The following is a 27,455-nucleotide window of genomic DNA, read 5'->3' on the forward strand; positions in this document are numbered from 1 at the left end:
GTGTGTGTGTGTGTGTGTGTGTGTGTGTGTGTGTGTGTGTGTGTGTGTGTGTGTGCGTGCGTGCGTGCGTGCGTGCGTGCGTGCGTGCCCAGATGGAGGTGAATGGAAGGGGGGAGAAACATAGAGTGGCGTATTAAATTTGCAATAGTGATGCATCACCGTAGCTTAATGAGATTAAAGAGGAGATTGTGCATTTAAATGGAGGCCCTAGCTTGTGATGAAGGCTGTCTGATGGATGGCTGTCCTCCTGGACCACACTGGGGGACATAGCAACCAACCAGCAACGCTTATTCTCATCCCTCTATCCTCTATCTATCCTCTATTCGTCCATCCCTCCATCCATCTATGGTGGACGACACCACCAGGGAGAAGGAGAACTCCTGACCCCCAATCCTCCATCCATCCCTCCATTTCTCCATTCCTCCATTCCTCCCTCCCTCCATCCCTCCCTCCTTCCATTCCTACATCCTTACATCCCTCCATCCCTCCATCTCTCCATTCCTCCATCCTTCCATACCTTCATCCCTCCATCACTCCCTCCTTCCATTCCTACATTCTTACATCCCTCCATCCCTCCATCCCTCCATCTCTCCATTCCTCCATCCCTCCATCCCTCCCTCCTTCCATCCTTCCATCCCTCCATCCCTCCCTCCTTTCATCCCTCTATCCATCCCTCCCTCCTTCCATCCCTCCATTCCTCCATCCCTCCATCCCTCCCTCTGTTCATCCCTCCTTCCCTCCTTCCATCCCTCCATTCCTCTCTCCTTTCATCCCTCCATCCCTCCCTCCTTCCATCCATCCATCCCTCCATCCCTCCCTCCCTCCATCCCTCCCTCCTTCCATCCCTCCATTCCTCCATCCTTCCATCCCTCCATCTCCCCTCCTTCCATCCCTCCATTCCTCCATCATTTCATCCCTCCATCACTCCCTCCTTCCATCCCTCCATCCTTCCATCCCTCCCTCCTTTCATCCCTCCATCGCTCCCTCCTTTCATCCCTCCATCCCTCCCTCCTTCCATCCCTCCATTCCTCCATCCTTCCATCCCTCCATCCCTCCCTCCTTTCATCCCTCCATCCCTCCCTCCTTTCATCCCTCCATCCCTCCCTCCTTCCATCCCTCCATTCCTCCATCCTTCCATCCCTCCATCCTTCCCTCCTTTCATCCCTCCATCCCTCCATCCTTCCATCCTTCCATCCCTCCATCCTTCCATCCTTGAGGAAGAAGGAGAACTCGCCCTGACCCTGGTGAAGCCAACCCCCTCTTCCTTTATCCCTCCCTCCATCCACCCATTCCCCGACCTCCCTACCTTCCAACCCATATGAAAAACAATCATCTCAACCCGCTGAACCTATTTATTTATGCAGTTGTTTGATCCTGTTCTCAAGTAAGATACCGCCTCTCTCTTTTTTATAAGAAGAGATGGATAATGAAGTGGTTTGCATGAATTCAACTTAAGCCAACACAAACTATGACTTCCCCCCCGGTCTTTGTTATACTGCATCTGTTTTGAAAGCGATGGATGTAAAGTGCGTGATACAGTATAGCAGACCAACTGAAGGACATGAACAAGGGGTATAACACAGAGCTGGCAGGGGGCTGTGGTGCTACTCCATCACAGGAGAGAAAGGAGGGACACAGAGATAGAGGGGGAGAGGGAGTAGAGAGAACGAGTGCAGAGGGAATGAGAGAGAGAACACAGAGAGAGGAACAGAGAAAGGAAAGAATGAACAAAGAGAGAGAGGAAGAGAGGGAATGAGAGAATAGAGATTGTAAGGGACCCTCAGGAAACAACATGACAATACATATTCAGTTCTTTTGTCTTGTAGCATTAAGCATCACAGTCAATCAGACAGTCAGTCCAAGGGTACGTTCTGACCCTGATCCCTGACCTCTGTTCCCTGCAGCTCAGCCTTGTGGGTGAAAGCCTTTCTGCTGTGTCCTGATTGGCCCTTGGGCTTCCCCGACCAATCCCCTTCACCCAGGCACCCAGTTCTGACTGTGATGTCCCTGGGGCGCTCCGGCGAAAGCCGCTATGCTCATGCCCATGCCCACTCCTTGAGACAGGGAGCCGTCAAAGTTGAAGTCCATCCCCATCCCCTCTGTGTCCATAAAGTCATTGAGGAGGATGGACTCCACGTCACAGTCTAGGCTGCTGGGGAGAACGTCTACGTTTACATCCAGGTCTGGAGCCATGCGGTTGGGTTGGTGAATGCTGTGGTGGGGGTGTCCCTGGTAGTTCTGGGAGGGGTGGAGGGTGTGATGGTAGTAGCCATGCCAGGAGTCGGTCATAGTTATACCCTGGTGGTAGGTGGTACCGGGGTAGGGCTGGTGGCGGGGGTGGGGGTGAGGGGCCGGGGCGGAGGCCAGGCGGAGGCAGGGGTCCTGGGGTATGTCAAGAACAGAGGCGGGGTTGGGGGGCAGGGACGGGGGATTGGTGGTGGGGAGATGGGGGGCAAGGGGGCCATAGTGGCTAGGGGTTGGGGTGGGGGTTTTGAGGCTGTAGGGCTGCAGGATATCTGTGTTGACTCTGGGAGAAAGAGCCTGGACGGCTGGAGGTCTAGGTCTCCCCTGGAGGTGACCATGGAGGTGACCCTGATTGGACCGGGGAGTGTGGTCATGGCTTGGGTTCAGTTTGTGGTTGTGACTCTGGTTGTAGTCAGTTCCCGGGCTGAGGTGATGTTTGTGGCTATGGTTGTAGTCCAGGTTGGGGTGACCGTGATTGTGGTGACCATTCTGATGATGACCGCTGGGGTTCTGGTCATGAACTGAGCCGTGACCATTGTGTGGGCCTGGATTGTGTCTGTGCTCATGGTTATTATGATTATGGTTGCTATGGCTATGATTGTGGCTGCTGCGACTCTGATTGGTTACCTGGGTCAGCAGCGTGTGTGACTCCCCTCCTTCCCCTCCCATTGTGACCATGTCCTTACTGCAGTACTGAGGACCTCCAGGCCCTCCGGTCAGCAGGCTCTGCAGGGCATTGTTCTCTGAGTAGGCCCTCAGGGGGCGCTGAAAGCTGGCTGGCTTGTTCTCCTGGATGGTCTGCATGGGCATGGGGGCGTGGAGCCGCAGCATGCCCAGGGATGGCTGCCCATAGACGGGGCCGCAGTAGGAGCCTTCCCCCTTGGGGCTGGAGCCGTAGGGGCTGGGGTAGCCATTACGAGGCTGAGTCGGAGGGTGGTTCTGGGGGTGGGGGTAGCCCTCGTCCAGGCTGATAGCCCCAGTCAGGTCAGTGAGTTGGGGTAGCTCCATTGAGGTGCCAGGGCAGTGCCCCCCAGTGCCCAGGGCAGGGGAGCGAGTGGAAGTAGGGCTGGGATAGAGACGTGGGGAAGTGGAGCAGGACAGGCCTCCCTCCTCTGGCTCATCTGGCTCAGCCTCGGCCAGGATGGGAGACAGGCAGCCGCTGAGCGTCGAAGCTGAGGAGGAGGTCCGGGAGTGGAGATCCGTCCAGGCATCGTACTCCTCTCCTCCCACCCCTACTCCGCCCTTCCCTGCAGGACTACCATGCTCCGGAGACCCCTGATGCATCCCTGGCCGAGCCCCCTGACCCAGACCATAACCCTGCCGCCTGCCCCGACCAACAGCTCCACTCCCAGCTCCAGCTCCAGCCCTCTTCCCCCTGGCTCGTCCTTTACTCTTCAGGATCTTGGTGCCGTTGGGGCAGTCAATGGAGGCGGCGCGTCGCCGGGGTCCCTTCCCCATCTTCCCCCCCTCTGGGTTCAGCATCCACCAGGAACTCTTCCCTGTCCCCTCATTCTGGACACGGATGAACCGAGTGTGGAGGGACAGGTTGTGGCGGATGGAGTTCTGGAGTAGAGATAGATGGGAAGGAAAGAGGGGGAAAGAGAGAGACAGGGAGAGCGGGAGAAAGAGAGAGGGAGAGAGGGAGAAAGAGAGGGGAGATAAACATTAACACCCAAGAGAACATTTAGGGTGAAATCATCACTTTTTTTAAACACACAATCATTTGAAATCACCACCAAACTATTTCAACTGAGCGAGAGGTAAAAAGAGAGGGATGGAGGAGAGAATAAGGAGCGCAGGGAGCAGCGAAGTGCCTCAGAGCTATAGCCAATCGGTAGCTCTCCCCGCCTCTCCTCTCTACACCACTCCACTCTTCTCCACTCCCCTCTTCTCCACTCCTCTCCTATCCTCTCCACTCCTCTACTCTCCACTACACTCCACTCCCCTCCTCTACTCTCCTCTCCTTTACACTCCTCTCATTCTACTCCTCTCCTCTCCACTCCACTCCACTCCACTCCACTCCACTCTCCTCTCCTTTACACTCCTCTCATTCTACTCCTCTCCTCTCCTCTCCACTCCACTCCACTCCACTCCACTCCACTCCTCTCCTCTACACTCCTCTCATTCCACTCCTCTCCTCTCCACTCCTCTCCTTGCCTCTCCACTCCTCTCATCTCCTTTCCCTTCCTTTCCTCGCTCCTCCCCTTGCCTCCTCTCCCGTCCTCTCATCACCTTGCCCCTCCTCTCTTCTAATCTAATCTTCCCATCCTCTTCTCTCCTCTGCCCTCTCTCCTCTCCTTTCTCTCACTGAGCCAAAATACAGGGAGGGTTTCAGCCAGAAACTCCACACCAAACCATCACCAAGGTTACAGAAATGTATCACGCGTGGCAACCCAATCACCAACACGCTGTATTGATCGCAAGGCCTCCAGATATGAAACCCTGAGATCTAGCCAGGAGGCTGAAGGAGAGAGAAGGAGACAGGAGAGGGAGATGTAATTTGGCAGATACTGAAGATCTGGAAGAGTACCAAAACAGGGGGGGGGGGGGGGAGAGAGAGAGAGAGAGAGAGAGAGAGAGAGAGAGAGAGAGAGAGAGAGAGAAAGAGAGAGAGAGAGAGAGAGAGAGAGAGAGAGAGAGAGAGAGAGAGAGAGAGAGAGAGAGAGAGAGAGAGAGAGAGAGAGAGTCGTGCCTATTTAACCTCCTTATAAACCATGATCCTATAAACAGTACCAGGGGCAGTGATTATAGCTGTGTGAATATTATGTTTAAGAGATAGGGAGATGGAGGGAGAGAGAGAGAGAGAGAGAAAGAAAGAAAAGGAGTCCAGAACCAGCAACATGGGCTGTGATAATAACTGTAGCTGTGTGGATATTATGTCTGCCTCTGGGTAACCTTATTTAAGGGGCTAGGTCTACTAGGAAGAGATACAGTATGTGAAGTAAGACGTGATGCTTCCCTACGGCTGTGTTCCAATATCCATACTTACCCACTACTTACTACTTACTTCATCACTCAAGTGGCATGCTAGTGTGCATATTGGAACAGACCCTATATGTCTTAAGCTCTGGGTTTCGTCTGAGTGTCTGCTATGTAGCTAATCTACAGCTCTATAGCAGTATTTGAAGTTGAAGCCAACCTGGATATCAGCAGTAATCCTACTCTGAGACGCTTTTTGAATACAGGCCCTGATGAGATCTAAACCAGCCTGCAGGAGAAGCTTAGTGGGAGTAGAGATCGTCTGAGCTAGCCAAGCGAAGTACTTTACTGTATCTGTGGCCAAGCATCACTGTCATGCTCATATCATTGCCATGTTCTTCAGCTAGCCAAGTTAAGTAGCCTACTGTATGTGTGATTGATCTTTATCATTGCCATATACTTTAATGTTTCTCCTGTGTCCCTTTCTCTCTCATCTAATTTTCTCATGTTTCCCTACTGTCTGTATCTTTTCTCCTCTCTTTTATCATTCTATCTATTTCCCCACCTGCTTTTATTCCCCCATCACATGTAGCTAACAAGTCTCCTCATCTCATCACATTCTCTATCTTCATTCTCTCAATCATTCTCTCCTCTGCCTCCTGTCCTATTTTGCTGCTCTCCTTTACTATTCTTCTCTCTCTCCGCGGTTTCCTGATCACGCCATCTCTCATTCTCTCCACCAATCTATCCATCCACCAATTGTATCTATTTTCTCGTCACCTCTCTGGTGACACAATTTCCATTCCCCATCCAGCCCATTCACATGGAACAGCAACCAAATACCCAGAAACAAATGAAATGCAAATCTATATTCAAGAGACTCCTTACCACCCACCTCCCTGTGGAATCCATATAGTGTCTGTATATGTTCCCCTCCTAACCCTAAACTAGTGTTTCAACCACTGGTACCTTCCAAAATTGGACTCCCTTCCGACTAAACAGATTAGCTATGTCTCTTTGTTTTTTTGTCCATGGTTAGTATTGTGTGAAAGCAAAACACCTGAACAAAAGATAATAGTTTCCTGCCAATCCTCACAAAACATCTCCAGGAAAATGCAGCAGCTAAGTGGGTTGCAAATCAATGCTGGGTCCTACCTATAATTTACCCCATCCACCAATCCACCACTGACAACATGCTGCCTTGACTCCAGTCTTTTTACAGGGGAATGGAAATGGGATAAGAGATAGGTATTTACAGTCACCAGTGAAAGTCTACACACCCCTTGCACAGTCTTCACATCTTGATGCTTTAAATTTACATCTCAAAAGGGAATACAATAGATTTGTTCTGACTGATGTACACAACCTACTCCACATTTTCAAAGTTAAAGAAACATTTCCAAATTAATAAAAAATGAAAAACAATTATGTCTTGATTGTGTACGTCTTCACACCCAGCCATTACAGCTGTGAATCATTTTGAATGAGATTCTACCAACTTTGCACAACTCTTAGGGAAACAGTTCAATAGTTTTTGTCAAAATTCCTCAAGCTCAATACATTTGGGTGGGAGTCATTGATGGATAGCAATATTCAAACCTTGTCTCTGATTTTCAAGGAAATGTAAGTTAGGACTGAGGCTGGACCACTCAGGAACACACAACATCTATTGGAGAGCCATTCTAGTGTGTCTTTGACATAAAAATACATATATAATTGTGCCCCTGAAAAATACACATCTATCTCAGGCTTAGCGTTTCAGAAGATTGAGGTAGGTTTTCCTGTAACTTTTTACCTGGGCTTTGCTCCTTTTCTATTTTATTTTCTATTTTCTATTTATTTAGCAAACTCCCCAGTCACTGCCGGTGACCAGTATATCCATAACATGATACTTTGTGTTTTGTTGTACTGGATTTAACCCAAGCCTGTAGTTTTTAATTTAGGCCAAAAAGTACATTTCTTTGCTGTGCTGTCTTGCAGTATTAGTTAACAGCCTTGTTGAAAACCGAATGGGTCATTTGGAGTGGATTTTTAAAACAGGCTTTATTCTTTTCACTTTGTCATACAGGTCAGTGATGTGGAGTGAATACAGTGTTGTTGATCCCTTTGTATTTTCAAGTATTGTGGTGGCAGCATCATGTTAGGAGTATGCTTGTCAACGGCAGGGACTGGAGAAAGGAGCAAAGCCCAAATAAAAAGTTAGAGGAAACCCTGCATCTGTCTTCTGAATTGTGCAAAGTTGATAGAATCTTATTCAAAATGTTTCACAGCTCTAATGGCTACCAAAGGTGCTTACACCAAGTATTCATCTCTGGGTTGGGTTTTTGTTATTTCTTAATTTGGATAATATTCTATCATTTTTCTTTCACATTGGAACTATGGAATAGGTTGTGTACATCAGTAGGAACAAATGTAATCCATTTTAAGATGTAATTTTAACTCTTCAGTTCCACTATACACGTTGCGTTGCTTTGCCATCAGTGTCTCGTTAATGTGACGTTTTACCTGTAACAGAGCGCGTTGTTTTGAGAGCGGAGAGGGGAAGAGCGGACAGGAGAGGGGAAGAGCGGAGAGCAGAGGGGAAGAGCTGAGAGGAGAGGGGAAGAGCGGAGAGGAGAGGGGCAGAGCTGAGAGGAGAGGGGAAGTGCTGAGAAGAGAGGGGAAAAGAGGAGAGGAGAGGGGAAGAGCGGAGAGGAGAGGGGAAAAGAGGAGAGGGGAAGAGCTGAGAGGAGAGGGGAAGAGCGGAGAGGAGAGAGGAAAAGAGGAGAGGAGAGGGGAAGAGCGGAGAGGAGAGGGGAAGAGCTGAGAGGAGAGGGGAAGAGCGGAGGAGAGGGGAAGAGCTGAGAGGAGAGGAGAAAAGAGGAGAGGAGAGGGGAAGAGCGGAGAGGAGAGGGGAAGAGCTGAGAGGAGAGGGGAAGAGCGGAGAGGAGAGGGGAAGAGCTGAGAGGAGAGGGAAAGAGCGGAGAGGAGAGGGGAAGAGCTGAGAGGAGAGGGGAAAAGAGGAGAGGAGAGGGGAAGAGCGGAGAGGAGAGGGGAAGAGTGGAGATGAGAGGTGAAGAGCGGAGAGGAGAGGGGAAAAGAGGAGAGGAGAGGGGAAGAGCTGAGAGGAGAGGGGAAAAGAGGAGAGGGGAAGAGCTGAGAGGAGAGGGGAAAAGAGGAGAGGAGAGGGGAAGAGCAGAGAGGAGAGGGGAAGAGTGGAGATGAGAGGTGAAGAGCGGAGAGGAGAGGAGAGGGGAAGAGGTCTATATTCTAGTTTTCCTACTGTCCCATAGTCATTGTTTATGTGTAAGTATAATAGATTTGGTCCAGTGCTCATTAAATTGTTGGTAGTGGTTGTACTAAATTATCCTCCAATTTCACAAGTTGCTTTTGTTTACATTGGGAACCTAGCTAGTCAATGTAGATAGCTAGCTAGTAGTAGTAGATTCTTGACTTCATACATCTTAGTACAATAACCAGTGGTGTATAGTCGAGGCAATATGCAACCAAAATAAACTGTATTTCTCATTATTTCAATTCACAAGATAGAATGAACGCGCAAGTCAGCCATCGAGAATTTAACCTTGGAAGCTGCCATTGGACGTGACGCAACGTGAGCGCAACACGGGCATTGAAGCAGCTTTCATTGATTTCAAAGGAAGCATTCCCTCAACGGCTGATGGAAATGCCGGACACCCCATGGATATATTGTAGCAGGGCAGCAACTTTTGAAGACTGTGCAAGGGGTGTGTAGACTTACACAAGGCCCTGTATGTCTTTTCCGACCCTCCTCAGCAGAAAAGGCAAAGCTGACAAATTACATGAGCAGTTATGAGCATACACTGATGTAATAGCCAGATGCATTTCCACAGACACACAGACACACAGACACTCACATGCACACATGGCACAGCAGTAGAGATACGGTGGTGGTATACACTACATACAGCGAGTATTGTAACGGACTTAATCAAAGGCAAATTGAATGACTGCGTAGTGAGCGAGGCCAACGCGAGATCGACCCACATCAGGTGATCTGAGAGAGACGCCCTGACAGGTTCCTCACACAATAGTGGGCTCCAGCTGGGTGTAACCATGGCAACAGAGTAAACCAAACAAGAGAGGGAGTAGAGAGAGACAGAGAGAGATGAAGTGTGTTGCGTTGTGTGAGTGCGTGTGAGCGTACGTGAGTGTGTGCGTGTGTAGCAGTCAGATGCTGTTTGATGATGCTGCAGGCAGGGAAGCCAGCTACTCCAAACAGGCTTTTATCTGAGTCTGACAGATTTGTGTTCCTATCCACCAGGGAGCCTCAATCAGCAGCAGTCACTACTCCTCACTACCTAGCGACCTATAGCTACCTATGTGGAACAGTCAGCCTCACTGATTAGCAAGTCAAGTGTGGTAGAACATATTACCACTACCACCACTATCACTGTTGCTACCTTACTAGGACTACTGGGACCTACAGTGAACATATATGAATAGAAAATCAATTATATTTTCCTTACAAGGGGTTTGATTTGCACATAAATAAAAAAGCAAAGCACTTGTCCATTGGGGTTAACACTGTTCTGCACAACCAGGATACAAATGAGCTAGTTTTGGGGCGTTCAACCACCTTGTCATGTCTCACTGCCATACTGTATTAACACTAGTCTCTATGTTAACTTGTCACAAAGATATTCTGTCATGAAGCTGAGAGGCCTTGCCTGACTGGCTGGGAGAGATTGAGTGTGACACAAGCACACACACACACGTACAAACACACACACACGGACACACGCACAAACGCACACACACACACACTGGGAGAGATTGAGTGTGACAGATAGCACGGTAAGTGACCTCATCTTCAGGTCTCTACAGTTATACTCCTGCAGGGTGAGTTGTGTAACAGCTGGATCTAGGCTAGCACTGCTGCTCTGTGTGTGTGTGTGTGTGTGTGTGTGTGTGTGTGTGTGTGTGTGTGTGTGTGTGTGTGTGTGTGTGTGTGTGTGTGTGTGTGTGTGTGTGTGTGTGTGTGTGTGTGTGTCTGTGTGTGTGTGTGTGTGTGTGTGTGTGTGTGTGTGTGTGTGTGTGTGTGTGTGTGTGTGTGTGTGTGTGTGTGTGTGTGTGTGAATTTCAAGGCTAGCACTGCTGCAACTCATGTGTAGTCTGGAGTATAAATAGAAACTGAGTCTGACCCAGACTCACCACGCTCGGACGGCTCTCTCTCTCTCTCTCTCTCTATCTCTCTCTCACTCTCCCGCTCCCTCTTTCTCCCAGTACACACACACTCTCCCTCAATACACACACACTACTCCGCACCCCTCCCCAAAACTGTCAGTCATACGTAATCCCTATCCAGTTTGGGTAATCCAGGGTAATTCCAGGCTAATCCTGCTTTAATCTGGGCTACTCCTTAGCTGGGGCTCACCCCGACACCACAGCGACAGGACACGGATTGGTCGATCAGTAGGATCATGGCGATTTTGAGTTGAAACGGGGATTATGACGATGATATGTGACAAAATTGGTGGAAGGGTTTTATTGGTAAACTGCTGGGAACAAAAAACAAGCGTAGGCTGCTTGACCGGCCTGGCTGTACATATGGGTAGCTTGACCTGTCCTGTTGATACCTCTTCTCTGAGGGAAACATGTTTTTCACTGGTAGGGTTCAGCAGTACACAACTTCCAGTTGTTTTAAATCAGTATATGGCCATATCTTAACAGACATACCATATCTCAATGTTATCAGTCCTGATTCTGGTGGGGAGTCCACTGCAGAAACATATAACCGCTGTTCTAGCCTGGTCCCAGATATGTTTGTGCTGTCTTGAAATCTTTTACTCTATGGTCACTGACCGCGCTACAGTTGTTCGTGGAGAGAATGGGATTCTCCACTGGGATTCTCTGCCTCTAACCCTGTTACTGGGGCTGAGTCACTGGCTTGCTGGTGCTCTTTCATGCCGTCCCTAGGAGGGGTGCGTCACTTGAGTGGGTTGAGTTACTGACGTGAACTTCCTGTCTGGGTTGGCGCCCCCCCTTGGTTGTGCTGTGGTGGAGACCTTTGTGGGCTATACTCGGCCTTGTCTCAGGATTGTAAGTTGGTGGTTGAGGATATCCCTCTAGTGGTGTGGGGGCTGTGCTTTGGCAGAGTGGGTGGGGTTATATCCTTCCTGTTTGGCCCTGTCCGGGGGTTTCTTCGGATGGGGCCACAGTGTCTCCTGACCGCTCCTGTCTCAGCCTCCAGTATTTATGCTGCAGTAGTTTATGTGTCGGGGGGCTAGGGTCAGTTGGTTATACCTGGAGTACTTCTCCTGTCTTATCCAGTGTCCTGTGTGAATTTAAGTATGCTCTCTCTAATTCTCTCGTTCTCTCTTTCTCTCTGAGAACCTGAGCCCTAGGACCATACGTCAGGACTACCGGGCATGCTGACACCTTGCTGTCCCCAGTCCGCCCGGCCTTGCTGCTATTCCAGTTTCAACTCTTCTGCCTGCGGTTATGGAACCCCTACCTGTCCCAGACCTGCTGTTTTCAACTCTTAATGATCGGCTATGAAAAGCCAACTGAGATTTATTCCTGATTATTATTTGACCATGCTTGTCATTTATGAACATTTTGAAAATCTTGGCTCTCTCTAATTTTCTCCTTCTCTCTTTCTTTCTCTCGGAGGACCTGAGCCCTAGGACCATACGTCGGGACTACCGGCCGTGGTGACTCCTTGCTGCCCTCAGTCCGCCTGGCCTTGCTGCTATTCCAGTTTCAACTCTTCTGCCTGCGGTTATGGAACCCCTACCTGTCCCAGACCTGCTGTTTTCAACTCTTAATGATCGGCTATGAAAAGCCAACTGAGATTTATTCCTGATTATTATTTGACCATGCTTGTCATTTATGAACATTTTGAAAATCTTGGCTCTCTCTAATTTTCTCCTTCTCTCTTTCTTTCTCTCGGAGGACCTGGGCCCTAGGACCATGCGTCGGGACTGCCGCCCGTGGTGACTCCTTGCTGTCCCCAGTCCGCCTGGCCTTGCTGCTATTCCAGTTTCAGCTGTTCTGCCTGCGGTTATGGAACCGCCACCTGTCCCAGACCTGTTGTTTTTCAACTCTTAATGATCAGCTATGAAAAGCCAACTGAAAATTATTCATTATTATTTGACCATGCTTGTCACTTATGAACATTTTTGAACATCTTGGCATAGTTCTGTTATAATCTCCACCCGGCACAGCCAGAAGAGGACTGGCCACCCCTCATAGCCTGGTTCCTCTCTAGGTTTCTTCCTAGGTTTTGGCCTTTCTAGGGAGTTTTTCCTAGCCACCGTGCTTCTACACCTGCATTCTAGCTGTTTGGGGTTTTAGGCTGGGTTTCTGTACAGCACTTCGAGATATTATCTGATGTACGAAGGGCTATATAAAATAAAATTGATTGATTGATTGAATGCAATGCTGTGAGACACCAGTGATCTCTGGCCAATCAGCTCAATCCTATTTATTGGACATTGACCCTGATCCCGCAAGAAGCCTTGATGAAGAGTCTCTTTAATGCCTGGTTAAACAGTAGTAGTAGAGGTAGTAGCAGTAGTAGTAGTAGAGGTACTACAACTACTAGTAGTAGTAGTAGTAGTAGAGGTAGTAGTAGTAGTAGTAGAGGTAGTAGTAGTAGTAGTAGTAGTAGTAAAGGTAGTAGTAGTAGTAATAGTAGTAGTAGTAGTAGTAGTAGTAGTAGTAGTAGTAGATGAAGAGTCTCCTTAATCCCTGAGACCTTTTCACTGCAGACAGACTGATCCCAGACAGACTGATTCCAGACAGACTGATCCCAGACAAACAGATAGTCCCTCTGCCACACGGACAGTACCTTCCAATAATAAGGTTTGATTGGGACATAAATCACTCTAAGCTCATTAGGTACAACAAAGAAACAGCTCTTATAGTATATTGTGTTTTGAAGAGCTGTTGATATACAGGGAATCAAGTTTTAATCAAGCATCATTTGGACCAGTGTCTTCTTTAAAAGTTTGGGAGCATCTATTTGCTGGTGTTTTCCTTGTATAATTCATGATATTCTACATACCCTGCACCTGCTTGATTTTGGTACGAGCTATAAACATTTGACACAGAGGAACTAGCTATTCATCAGAGAGTACTGTACTGCAGGCTGAACTGAAAACCACAAGGAAGCCATGTTGATTTACACTCCCTGCCACAGTTCTGTAAACGTCCAAGAGTGGAACAGGTTGTTGGGCCTCTGCCCCTCTCCCTTCTGCTTCTCACTGACTGGACTTTTTTTAATTCTAGCTCTTACAGCTCTATCCTCAGTGGAGAACTCTGTGGAACGGGGAGGTTCTTTAGAAAGTCATTGTAACATCATATAGTGATTATTTTTTTTGCTTTCACATTTTAAGGCTCCGCATTCCGGAGCTTTCTAGAATTCGGAGTGTTCTGTTTTACATACTGTGCATGTGGATGGTGGTTCCATTAGATGTGGTTCACACGGAATACGAATAGTCCATACTAATCCTGGGTGTTCCGGGGGATTGTTCTAAATTAGCATTTTTCAGAGCTACAGTTGAGTCTGAAGTTTACATACACCTTAGCCAAATACATTTCAACTCAGTTTTCACAATTCCTGACATTTAATCAGAGTAAAAATTCCCTGTTTTAGGTCAGTTAGGATCACCACTTTATTTTAAGAATGTAAAATGTCAGAATAATAGTAGAGAGAATTCTTTTTTTAAGCTTTTATTTCTTTCATCACATTCCCATTGGGTCAGAAGTTTACATACACTCAATTAGTATTTGGTAGCATTGCCTTTAAATTGTTTAACTTGGGTGAAACGTTTCGGGTAGCCTTCCACAAGCTTCCCACAATAATTTAGGTAAATTTTGTCCCATTCCTCCTGACAGAGTTGGTGTAACTGAGTCAGGTTTGTAGGTCTCCTTGCTCACACACGCTTTTCAGTTCTGACCACACATTTTCTATATGATTGAGGTCAGGGCTTTGTGATGGCCACTCCAATACCTTGACTTTGTTGTCCTTAAGCCATTTTGCCACAACTTTGGAAGAATGCTTGGAGTCGTCCATTTGGAAGACCCATTTGCGACCAAGATTTAACTTCCTGAGTGATGTCTTGAGATGTTGCTTCAATATATCCACATAATTTTCCTACCTCATGACGCCATCTATTTTGTGAAATGCACCAGTCCCTCCTGCAGCAAAGCACCCCCACAACACGATGCTGCTACCCCCAAGCTTCACGGTTGGGATGGTGTTCTTTGGCTTGCAAGCCTCCTTTCCTCCAAACATAATGATGGTCATTATGGCCGAACAATTCTATTTTTGTTTCATCAGTCCAGAGGATATTTTTCCAAAACGTACGATCTTTGTCCCATGTGCAGTTGCAAACTGTAGTCTGGCTTTTTTATGGCAGTTTTGGAGCAGTGGCTTCTTCCTTCCTGAGCGGCCTTTCAGGTTATGTCGATATAGGACTTGTTTTACTGTGAATATAGATACTTTTGTACCTGTTTGCTCCAGCATTTACAAGGTCCTTTGCTGTTGTTCTGGGATTGATTCACACTTTTCACACCAAAGTACATTAATCTCTAAGAGACAGAGAGGCACTGAGGCAAGTAGTTTGAAGATAGGCCTTGAAATACATCCACAGGTACACGTCCAATTGACTCAAATTATTTAAATTAGCCTATCAGAAGCTTCTAAAGCCATGACATAATTTTCTGGAATTTTCCAAGCTGTTTAAAGGCACAGTCAACTTAGTGTATGTAAACTTCTGGAACACTGGAATTGTGATACAGTGAATTATAAGTGAAATAATTTGTCTGTAAACAATTGTTGGAAAAATTACTTAAATTATTTGTCTTTCACAAAGTAGATGTCCTAACCGACTTGCCAAAACTATAGTTTGTTACAGTTTTTAACAATCACTTTGGCACTAATTTCAGAACCTTGTGGTCCTTTTTCAAAACTCTGGACACAAAACTCAAAACGGTCATCACTTGTAACAATGTTCAAAACATTGCATTGTGCATTCATATCGTTAAAGAAACCTTGCACTTGCAGAATCATTGGTTCAAATAACTCAATCATGAAATACCATAGGAACATTCATTTAGATCACCCACACACAAGACACCGATAGTTTTACTGTGTAGTTGTTCGTATTCATGAAATATTGTAGTACAAAATATGTGATACATGTTTCATTATGCTACTAAATGTAAATACATCACGGTAAAAAGAGCAGTAGAGAGAATACTACAGACACAGTGGAATCATTGAACAAAATATGAAATTTATTGATAAAATACATTTGAATCAAATCAAAAATAATTAGCTACAAAAAAAGAAAAAACAGTTAAAGGTCAACTGCAGTGTTCCTCACCTGGCTTACTGTAAAACATCAACTGCAGTGTTCCTCACCTGGCTTACTGTAAAACATCAACTGCAGTGTTCCTCACCTGGCTTACTGTAAAACATCAACTGCAGTGTTCCTCACCTGGCTTACTGTAAAACATCAACTGCAGTGTTCCTCACCTGGCTTACTGTAAAACATCAACTGCAGTGTTCCTCACCTGGCTTACTGTAAAACATCAACTGCACTGTTCCTCACCTGGCTTACTGTAAAACATCAACTGCAGTGTTCCTCACCTGGCTTACTGTAAAACATCAACTGCAGTGTTCCTCACCTGGCTTACTGTAAAACATCAACTGCACTGTTCCTCACCTGGCTTACTGTAAAAAGCTAAACAAAAGATTGATTACTGTACTTCTATATTTCCATCAACCGTGTCTTGTGGATTTGGCCACAGGTTCTCATCCACATCACAATGGAAGTTTTCATTAGCCAAACATCTTGGGAAGAATCTTCAGGCATGGCGAATCCAGGCCTGACACTGGTCTGCCGTGATGTCATTGCATGCGTCATCCATGGCCTGGAGAAGGGTGGCTTGTTCGTGAGGGCACCTATCATATACCTTCCACCTCCATGTGGAAAAAAAGTCCTCAATCGGGTTAAGGAAAGGAGAGTATGGGGGTAAGCACAGGGTGGTAAATTGTGGATGGGCCTGAAACCATGCTTGCACCATTTGAGCATGGTGGAACCTGACATTATCCCACACAATGACATAGGTCATGCCATCAGCTCTACAGACCTGATTTAGCTCATCAAGGACGGTTACATTCGAACAGCGAATCATGTGGCTGCCTGCAACTCAATATATAGAGTATATAGAGTAGAGAGGTTTAGATGTTGTTCGACCAAACATTAGAACGGGCAATATGCGTAATCTAAGCAACTTTGACCGTGGTATGATTGTTGATGCCACACATGGTGATTCCAGCATCTCAGAAACAGCTGCCTTCCTAGGATTTTTACGCACTACAGTCTCTAGAGTTTACAGAGAATGGTGCGATAAACAAAACACATTCAGTGAGCGGCAGTTCTGTGGGCAAAACACCTTGTTAATGAGAGAGGTCAGAGGAGAATGTCCAGACTCATTCAAGCAAACAGAAAGGCCACAAACGCTCAAATAACAGCTGTTTAAAACAGTGGTGTGGAGAAGGGCATCTCTTAACCTACAACACCGTGAATAATTCAGGCTGTTGTGGAGGCAAAAGGGGGTCCTACCCAGTACTAGATAGGTGTACCTAATAAAGTGAGTGTACAGTAATGTCAAATCTGAAAACATAGTCTGGAAAAGTGGTACATGGGACTATAGAAACAGTGTCTGATAAAGAATGATGATGAAATATTACATCCATAGATAACGTAGTCCAATTGGTTCATGTTCCACGGTAATTGGTGTCAATGGATCTCGTTATCCTGAAACTTTCATGACCTAAACATGGAATATTGTTCATCATTAAGAGTAACGCAACAGTTACTTATCATTTTGAGCAGTTGTATCAATTGATAGTTAGATCATTGTAATGAAATGAATAGACAGTCATCTCAGATGTAATGTGTGAATTGCATTTTGAAATGGTAATACTTTGATGTTAAGTTGTGTCATTTTGAATGGGTGATTTTAGTTCAATGAACAAATGATCTTAGCTTTATGTGTATTGTATCAAAGCAATTGGAAATAGTGACTCCAACCTAGGTGTATGTAAACTTCCGACTTCAACTGTATGTAGTCGGACGAGACACTAGAGAAAAGCGGTTGATTTTCCACCGTGCTCCAGACTTTATTTATTCATCAATTTCTCACAGCTAACCATCATTATGCACAGTCGGCCCTGTGTGTGTGTGTGTGTGTGTGTGTGTGTGTGTGTGTGTGTGTGTGTGTGTGTGTGTGTGTGTGTGTGTGTGTGTGTGTGTGTGTGTGTGTGTGTGTGTGTGTGTGTGTGTGTGTGTGTGTGTGTGTGTGTGTGTGTGTGTGTGTGTGTGTGTGTCATTATGCACGGTCAGTGCTGTCAATGGGTAGTGTCTTTCTATTCTATTCGTAGCATTTATTTGATAATGAGCAGCAGAGGAGGAGTGGAGGAGTGGAAAAGTGGAGGGAGAAGATAAAAGCTGCTGACGACTGCATCTGTTCATTGTGGAGAGAGAGGGTTTCTTTCTGTAGACGGGGGGGGGGGGGGGGGGGGGGGGGGGGAGCAGGAGCCAGACTGGGCTGTGCGGGAATGGCTCTCCTCTTCTCTTGCCTGCCTCTCTTCTGCTAAGCCTGTATGGAGGCGATCGATGGAAATTAGTCGACGCTAAAGATTCACTTCCTGTGACTGATGTCACGGGCGGCGGTTGTCTCTTTGAAGGGGAATAAAGGACTGGGAGGCTCACGGATTAATGGAAGGAGAGGGAGAAGAGAAGGAGAGGAAGAAGAGCAGGAGAGGGAGAAGAAAAGGAGAAGAGAATGAGAAATGAAGGAGAGGAGAAGGAGAAGCGAAGGAGAGGGAGAAGAGAAGGAGAAGAGAAGGAGAGGGAGAAGAGAAGGAGAAGGAGAAGAGAATGAGAGGGAAAAGAGAAGAGAAGAGAAGGAGAAGGAGAAGAGAAGGAGAGGGAGAAGAGAAGGAGAGGGAGAAAGGAAGGAGAGGGAGAACAGAAGGAGAAGAGGATGAGAGGGGGAAGAGAAGGAGAAGGTGTAGCTGGGGGAGGGGAATAAAGAGAGATACAATGCTCTGGTGGATTGAAAGCAAATAATAATAGATCAACACAAGCAGCAGTATACAAGGTTGTTTGAAAGATACAAGGGTTATGGTTTGAGTGGGAGGGCTGTGGTAATGATAATGGCAGTTGTGGGAATGTGTTGTACTTGCTGTAGTGGTGCTATCACAGTAGAGATAAAGTAGTAGTGGTAGTAGTAGTATTAGTAGTATTAGTAGTAGTAGTATTAGTAGTAGTAGCAGTAGTAGTATTAGTAGACAGTAGTAGTAGTAGTAGTAGTAGTAGTAGCATTAGTAGTAGTCGTAGTAATAGACAGTAGTAGTAGTGGTAGACAGTAGTAGTAGTGGTAGACAGTAGTAGTAGTAGTAGTAGTAGTAGTAGTAGTAGTAGTAGTAGTAGTAGTATAAAGTAGTAGTAGCAGTAGTAGACAGCAGTAGTACTAGTAGTTGAAGTAGTAATAGTAGTAGTAGTAGTAGTAGTAGTAGTAGTAGTAGTAGTAGTAGTAGTAGTAGTAGTAGTAGTAGTAGTAGTAGTAGTAGTAGACAGTAGGAGTAATAGTAGCAGTACTAATACCGGTAGTAGTGGTAGAGGTGGTGGTAGTAGTAGTAGTAATAGACAGTAGTAGTAATAGGAATAGTAGACAGTAGTAGTAGTAATATTAGCAATAGTAATAGTAGTAGTAGTAGTAGACAGTAGTAGTAATAGTAGTAATTGTAGTAGTAGTAGTAGTAGTAGTAGCAGTAATAATAGAAGTAGTAGTAGTAGTAGTAGCAGTAATATTAGTACTAGTAGTAGTAGTAGTGGTTGTAGCAGTAATAATAATAGTAGTAGTAGTAGCAGCAATATACGGTGGTAGTAGTGTTAGTAGTAGAAGTAATAATAGTAGTCTCAGCAGTAGTAGTATTAGTAGAAAGAGTAGTAGTAGTAGTACTGACATTAGTAGTAGCAGACATTAGCAGTACTAGTAGACATTAGTAGTAGTAGTAGTAGTAGTAGCAGTAGACATTAGTAGTAGGCATTAGTAGTAGTAGTAGTAGTAGTAGTAGGTGTAATAGTAGTAATAGAAGTAGTAATAGTAGTAGCAGTAGTAGTAGTGATAGTAGTAGTAGTAATAGACATTAGTAGTAGTAGTAGTAATAGACAGTAATAGTAGTGGTAGTAGTAGAGAGCAGTAGTGATAGTAGTAGTAGCAGACAGTAGTAGTAGTAATAGTAGTAGAAGTAGACAGTATTAGTAGTGATAGTAGTAGTAGCAGACAGTAGTAGTAGTAATAGACAGTAGCAGTAGCAGTAGTAATAACAGTCGTAATAGACAGTAGTAGTAGTAGTAGTAGTAGTAGTAGTAGTAGTAGCAGTAGCAGTAGCAGTCGTAGTAGTAGTAGTAATAGACAGTAGTAGTAGTACTAGTAGCAGACTTTAGTAGTAGTAGTAGTAGTCGTGGTGGTAGTAGACATTAGAAATAGTCGTAACGTAAACTCGTACATCGCCTTGGTCTGTACAATTGCCCTTATTTTAGCGCCCCAAAAACGTAATACTTCCAGATCAACTGTAATGTCAATACCATTGTAAAGCACAATTTCTCCCCTTTCCAACAGAATCATTTACATGATCTTAACACTGCCCGTTTCTGCATAATTCAAGCAGGCAATGAGCCCCGTCGGGTCTCTTTAAAAATGGCGGGTGGGGAAGCGAAACTAATGCGTGATAGTGAGAAGGAGAGATGTTGTGTGGGAAAATTGCTTTTTTTCACTCGATCTGTCCAACTTATCACCTTATCGCCTCCAAAATGTAAATAAAACACTATAAAGAGTTTATATAACGTGTGATTACATACCTATATGAAGGTTTGTGTCGAATTTGAATCGGGTTTTTAGGGCAGTGCTAAAGTGATCTTAGAAGTAAACAGCGGCTTTGAGAATGATGATCGCATGCAATGATGACGCAAAAAATGACTAGGTGTCCCCCCCTTACCCCCGTCACTGTCCATTTCTTTGTTTTTAAAGGATTAGAGAAGTGCTACACCTGGTGGAGAGAGATTGTAAGACAGAAATAGTTGCTTTGTGTGTGCTGTACGTTACGACATGACACGTTACGATGTAACGGAGGGTCCGTTTTTTCAACTTTTCTCCAATACTATAGAGCCATTACCATGTCGATCAACGCTTGAATATAAACCTAGTTCACACCCCAGATTTTGAAGTCAACACAGTCGCTACAGTTCCATTAGTTTTCTTTGTAGCCTCGTTTGAATGTTGCGGTCGCGCACATTTGTACGGAATGGGGTGAGTTTACGTTAGTTGTAGTAGTAGTAGTAGTAGTAGTAATGGACAGTAGTGGTAGTAGTAGTAATAGAAGTAGCAATAGTAGTATTAGCAGTAGTAGTAGTTGTAATAGTAGTAATAGACATTAGTAGTAGTAGTAGTAGTAGTAGTAGTTATGGACATTAGTAGTAGTAGTAGTAGACAGTAGTAGTGATAGTAGTAGTAGCAGACAGTAGTAGTAGTAGTAGTAGTAGTAGTAATAGTAGACAGTAGTAGTGGTGATAGTAGTAGTAGCGGACACTAGTAGTAGTAGTAGTAGTAATAGACAGTAGTAGTAGTAGTAGAAGTAGTAATAGTAGTCGCAGCAGTAGTAGTATTAGTAGTAATAGTTGTAGTAGTAGTACTAGTGGTAGTAGTAGTAGACATTAGTAGTACTAGTAGACATTAGTAGTATTAGTAGCAGTAGTAGTAAACATTAGTAGTGATAGTAGTAGCGGCAGAATGTAGTAGTATGTAGTAGTAGTGGTAGTAGTAGTTGCAGTAATAATAATAATAGTAGTAGTTGTTGTAGTGGTAGTAGCAGTAATAATAGTAGTAGTAGTAGTGGTAGTTGCAGTGATAATAATAATAGCAGTAGTAGTAGTGGCAGTAGCAGTAATAGTAGTAGTAGTAGTAGTAGTAGTAGTAGCAGTAGTAGTAGTAGCAGTAATAATAGAAGTAGTAGTAGTATTAGCAGTAATATTAGTAGTAGTAGTAGTAGTAGTAGTAGTAGTAGTAGTAGTAGTAGTAGTAGTAGTAGTAGTAGTAGTAGTGGTTGTAGCAGTAATAATAATAGTAGTAGTAGTAGTTGTAGTGGTAGTAGCAGTAATAATAGTAGTAGTAGTAGTAGTAGTAGTAGTAGTAGTAGTAGTAGTAGTAGTAGTAGTAGTAGTAGTAGTAGTAGTAGTAGTAGTAGTAATAGTAGTAGTAGTAGTAGTAGTAGTAGTAGTAGTAGTAGTAGTAGTAGTAGTAGTAGTAGTAGTAGTAGTAGTAGTAATAGTAGTAGTAGTAGTAGTAGTAGTAGTAGTAGTAGTAGTAGTAGTAGTAGTAGTAGTGGTTGTAGCAGTAATAATAAAAAATAGTAGTAGTAGTAGTAGTAGGAACAGTAATAATAGTAGTAATAGTAGTAGTAGTGGTAGTAGCAGTAATAATAGTAGTAGAAGTCATAGTAGTAGTAGTAGTAGTAGTAGTAGTAGTAGTAGTAGTAGTAGTAGTAGTAGTAGTAGTAGTAGTAGTAGTAGTAGTAGTAGTAGTAGTAGTAGTAGTAGTAGTAGTAGTAGTAGTAGTAGTAGTAGTAGTAGTAGTAGTAGTAGTAGTAGTAGTAGTAGTAGTGGTTGTAGCAGTAATAATAATAGTAGTAGTTGTAGTGGTTGTAGCAGTAATAATAATAGTAGTAGTTGTAGTGGTACAGGTATCAATAGTAATAGTCTGATTAGTGTTGATAATAGCAGCAGTAGAAGTTGTAACTGTTCCAACAGTATTAAGGTTTTGGCTGATTAAGCAGTGGTGAAGAGATCAGCCTCTAAGATAAGTACAGTACCAGTCATCTTATCCTCCTCAGTGTAGCAGGCAGCAGAGGGGCCGGAGCCATGCCTCAGCCCTACCTACACTCCTCAGCCCTTCAGGCGACAGTAGGCCTTTCACTCCCCCTGCTCTGCTCCCTGTGGAGCTGCTGTAGCGCTCTGGGGAGGAGGGGAGGGAAGGAGGAAGGGAGAGAGGGAGGGAGCTCAGAGGCTAACCTGAGAGAGATCTGGAAGAGGTAAGCAGGAAGGGAGCCTGGATGGCTGAGTGGGCCTGGAGGCCTTACGGGCAGACAGCGAGCCTAATCCCCACCGGACCCTCTACTAATTGGAGCTACAGTACCAGCCTAAAACTGTTCTGAGAGAGGAGGGATGGATGGAGAGGTAGAGGGATGGACATAGGGAGGAACGGAGTGGACATATAGAAGGAGAGCCCGGGGGTGGGAGGGAGAGGAGGAGAGAATATACAAATAGAGCTGGGCAGATTAAGGACCAGCTGAAAGCGGGGCAGGGGATCGGAAAATCCTCCCTGCGTGCCAGCTACTGTAGCGCTGTACTGTAGCGCTGTGCTGTTACTGTGCTGTTACTGTGCTGCCCAGTCCTTAGAGCACAACGACCAGCTCTGGGCTCTGAGTGACAATAGTAGGTTTAGAGCCAGGCCTCTTCCCACCCACTACTACCACACCATGCCAGGTGGAAGGAGGAAAGACTCCTTTGGGAGCACACGGCTCCGTCAGAGAGAGCTGAGGCCAGGTGAGGCGAGGAGAAACCTTTGGGAGCGCACAGCTCCATAACACCTGAGACAAAGAGCTGAGAAACAGGCCTCGTCATCACACCTAAAGACAGAGACACCTGGCACTGTGTCTCTGGAGAGACCATTACTTCACTACTCTATACCATCAGATCTATGTTCAAATTGAGGTTAACATGTTTCAGCTGATGCAATGGTTGAGGAATACAATAATCTATAAAAACGTGGCTAGGAGTGAAACCACTGTCATTTTGAGGGTATAACTATACCAGTACAGATGACTCCAAAAAATCGATGTAACAAAATACCAAATGGACAGCTCCGGAACGCTTTTCCCTTTCCAGGAGACCCTCATCGTATATTATCTCTTAGTAACTGTCGCATTCAAAAAGAAAGAAATCCGTTGATCGAAGGCTACTCTTCCAATGGGCTTTGGGAAAACATTACGCCCAAAGAATGTCATATCATTGTCATATCACTTTACCCTTCCTCCCAATCCTGGGTGTTTGCTGTGTACACAATCAATCATCAACCATGTCACAGGCTAATTGTTCCCAATGTCTCTGAGAGGAGAAACCTGGTCTCTACAACGAGGCACAACACAAAGCCACTGCTTCATAAACTCAAACACGATAACTCCACCCACAGAAAGAGAGCTCTATGTTATTTCAGCACATACACATAGCTCTCTACTTCAAAACGAAATGGATCAAACGTATTGTTCTTCTTCAGACTGTCAACTCAATGAAATGCATTAAAATGTGTCAAGAATTTAATCTTTCTTGAAAATGGTTTGCAAATGTCAAATTCACACTCTCACACCTTGGAGAGGCTCAGCTATTTGGTATTTCTCACACTGCTCTTGTTAGTCATACACTGTTAATAAAGCAATCAGAAACACACACACACACACACACACACACACACACACACACACACACACACACACACACACACACACACACACACACACACACACACACACACACACACACACACGCAGACACATTCACACAAACAAACACACATACACACACAAACACACTCCTCTCGTGCTCTGTTAGCCTGGCACACTGGGTCTGCTCATTACTACAATGCCAAGCTACCAGTTGCTAAGGAGACCTGTGGGAGAGGGAGGGTTCCTGTTGCCATGGTAGCAAGCCTGCTTCCTGCCAACTATCTTCCCCCATGAGACCTGACCATAGTAGATGGAGAGAAAGAAAGGAGGGAATACAGAGGGAGGAATAAAGAGTAGAGAATGAAGTAAAGAAAGAGAGAGAGGCTGGGGGTGGTGATGGTTTAAGATGTTGAAAGAGAGAGTTGTAAAGATGGCTGCAGGAACGAGGTTGTCGGGGAAAAAAAGAGACGGGAGGCTGAAATAAATAATGCCGAAGTGAAAATTGATGAGGTGAAAAAGAGGGAGACACTGAAAGAGCCTTTCGAAAGACCCAGTGTTGTGTTCCTCTGTCAGCTGGTGATCAACATGGCTGCCGAGTCCACCACAACCAGTTCCAGGCTCTCAAGACGACACTACAACCACACAAACACATTGCCATGTCCTGGGGTGAACCTAGATCTGACAGAGCTTTGGAGGAGGACTCACACAACACAGAACACATCCGTCATGGAAAACTCTGCCTTGTAGAGTCTGAGGGGTGTAATAAACGAAGGAATAAGAGAGGCAGAAGAGATACAGAGGAAGAGAGAGGGGGTGAAGAGAGAGAGAAGAGGGTTAAACTGATTGGAAAGGCATGGGGGGCCAGGTGGAGGGTTACATGGAGAGGGTCATGTAATGCGAAGAGAGAGAGAACTCCTCTCCTCTGTCTCAACATTCAAATGAGCCTTATTGGGCTGAAAGAAGACATTATTGTTTCCATCCTCTCTCTCTCTCTTCTTTCACTGGGTCTCTCATTCAGTTATTCTTCTCACTGCTTACGACTCACAACAGGAGGCAGACAATGCGTTTTGGTATGTAAATACAAAAACTGCATTCCTGCAGAAGACAATAAGAATGAGATAGAGAGACTACAATAGACTTCAAAGGACTACAATGGAGACAATAATAGAGACTAGAATATATTTTTATTTAACTAGGCAAGTCAGTTAAGAACATATTCTTATTTACAATGACGGCCTAGGAACAGTGTTCAGGGGCAGAACGACCGATGTTTACCTTGTCAGCTCGGGGATTCGATCTAGCAACCTTTCAGTTACTGGCCCAACGCTCTAACCACTAGGCTACCTGCCGCCCCAATATACTACAATAAAGACTACAATAGAATCAAATAGAGACTACAATAGACTACAATAGAGGCTACAATAGACTACAATGGACTACAATAGAGGCTACAATAGAGACTACAATGTATTACAATAGAGACTATAATATATTACAATAGACTACAATAGAAACTACAATAGACTACAAAGGGAACTACAATACAGATTACAATAGACTACAATACATTTGATTTGGTTGATTAGGATCCCCATTAGCCAACGCCAATGGAGACAGATAGTCTTACTGGGCTCTGACACATAATGAAAAATACATTACAGACAAAATACTAAACAAATTACATACATCTAAAAATAGAGACTACAACAGAGACTAAAATAGACACTACAATAGAGACTAGAACATATTAAAATAGACCACAATAGAGACTACAATAGAAACTACAATAGAGACTACAATAGAGACTAGAACATATTAAAATAGACCACAATAGAGACTACAATAGAGACTACAATAGAGACTAGAATATATTAAAATAGACCGCAATAGAGACTACAATAGAAACTAAAATAGAGACTCGAATATATTAAAATAGACTAGAATAGAGACTACAATAGAAACTACAATAGAGAATACAATAGAGACTATACTATATTAAAATAGACCACAATAGAGACTACAATAGAAACTAAAATAGAGACTAGAATATATTAAAATAGATCAGAATAGAGACTACAATATAAACTACAATAGAGACTACACTAGACTACAATAGAGATTACAATAAAAAATTATAGTAGACTACAATATAGACTATACTAGACTGCAATGTAGACTACAATAGAGACTACACTTGACTACAATAGAGACTACAATTGACTACAATATAGACTACAATAGACTAAAATAGAGACTACAATAGACAAGGATAGACTGCAATAGAGGCTACAATAGAGTCTATAATATACTACAATAGAGACTATAATAGACTACAATACAGATTACAATAGACTACAATAGAGACTACAATACATTTGATTTGGTTGATTAGGATCCCCATTAGACGACGCCAATGGAGACAGCTAGTCTTACTGGTGTCTGACACATAATGCCAAATTTTTATTTAACCTTTATTTATCTAGGCAAGTCAGTTAAGAACAAATTATTATTTACAATGACGGCCTAGGAACAGTGGGTTAACTGCCTTGTTTAGGGGCAGAACGACAGATTTTTACCTTGTCAGCTCAGGGATTCAATCTAGCAACCTTTCGGTTACTGGCCCAACACTCTAACCACTAACCACCTGCCGCCAAATACATTACAGACTAAATGCTTTACAATTTACATTCATTTAACAATAGAGACTACAATAGAGACTAAAATAGACACTGCAATAGAGACTAGAACATATTACAATAGACCACAATAGAAACTACAATAGAAACTACAATAGAGACTACACTAGACTACAATAGAGCCTACAACATAGACTATAGTAGACTACTATAAAGACTACAATAGATACCAGAGGTGTGGACTCAAGTCACATGACTTGGACTCGAGTCAGACTCGAGTCACAAATATGATGACTTGCAACTCGACTTTGACTTTAACACCACTCACTCGTGACTTGACTTGGACTTGAGCCTTATGACTCGAATTGATACCCTCCCCAAGCCCAAATATTAAAAATGATGCTATTAAAAAAAGTGTGCAGCGCATCAACTCTTCATTTAACGGATTACAGTTTGAATCGGAGAGCAGCCAATCAAATTGTGCCAGCTGAGAAAAAGTTGTGCGTGGCAGTGCAGAAGAACGTCGGCGGGTGAATTCAGATGTAGCCCTTGGAAAGATGATACCCAAAATTATTATTTTCGGATATAAAGATGATGCTGTATCAACAAAAAAACGATTGCAACTTGCAAAACATGTGGGAAGAAAATTACAGACGGAGGCGCAACAATTTCCAACTTTGTTCAACATTTGAAACTGCACAAAGAACGGTAAGTCGTGGCTAATATAGCCGACTGCTATATATTTATAACTTTACTATTGTAGCATGTAGGCTAACGTACCGTTAAATCAATGAGCCTCCACACAGTCAGTCAGAGTGGGACTGTGATCATTGCACGTAGCCTTAATCCTGCCTGATGTTACTGCTGTTCCAAAACCATTGACATACGTTGGCCTACTGTAACCACACAGAGTGTGTGTGTGTGTGTGTGTGTGTGTGTGTGTGTGTGTGTGTGTGTGTGTGTGTGTGTGTGTGTGTGTGTGTGTGTGTGTGTGTGTGTGTGTGTGTGTGTGTGTGTGTGTGTTAAGGTTGGGTGATTGTGTACATCGCCCGATTGCGCCCCATAGCGATCCTCAATAGTCGATCACTATAGGGGGGTCTTTCTCATGGCTA

General features: G+C 44.5%; 1 protein-coding gene across 1 annotated transcript in view; it reads right to left on the reverse strand.

The window, feature by feature from the left end:
* Positions 1 to 1,139: 1,139 nt before the first annotated feature.
* LOC129820045 (forkhead box protein O6-like) overlaps positions 1,140 to 27,455 on the reverse strand; it is a 58,386-nt gene continuing 32,070 nt past the window's right edge. The window contains exon 2 of the mRNA XM_055876860.1: positions 1,140 to 3,807. Coding sequence (XP_055732835.1) covers positions 1,975 to 3,807 — 1,833 coding nt within the window. The 3' untranslated portion in view covers positions 1,140 to 1,974. The remainder of the gene's footprint in view (positions 3,808 to 27,455) is intronic.

This window comes from Salvelinus fontinalis, chromosome 22 (assembly GCF_029448725.1).
Source record: "Salvelinus fontinalis isolate EN_2023a chromosome 22, ASM2944872v1, whole genome shotgun sequence".
Lineage (NCBI taxonomy): Eukaryota > Metazoa > Chordata > Actinopteri > Salmoniformes > Salmonidae > Salvelinus > Salvelinus fontinalis.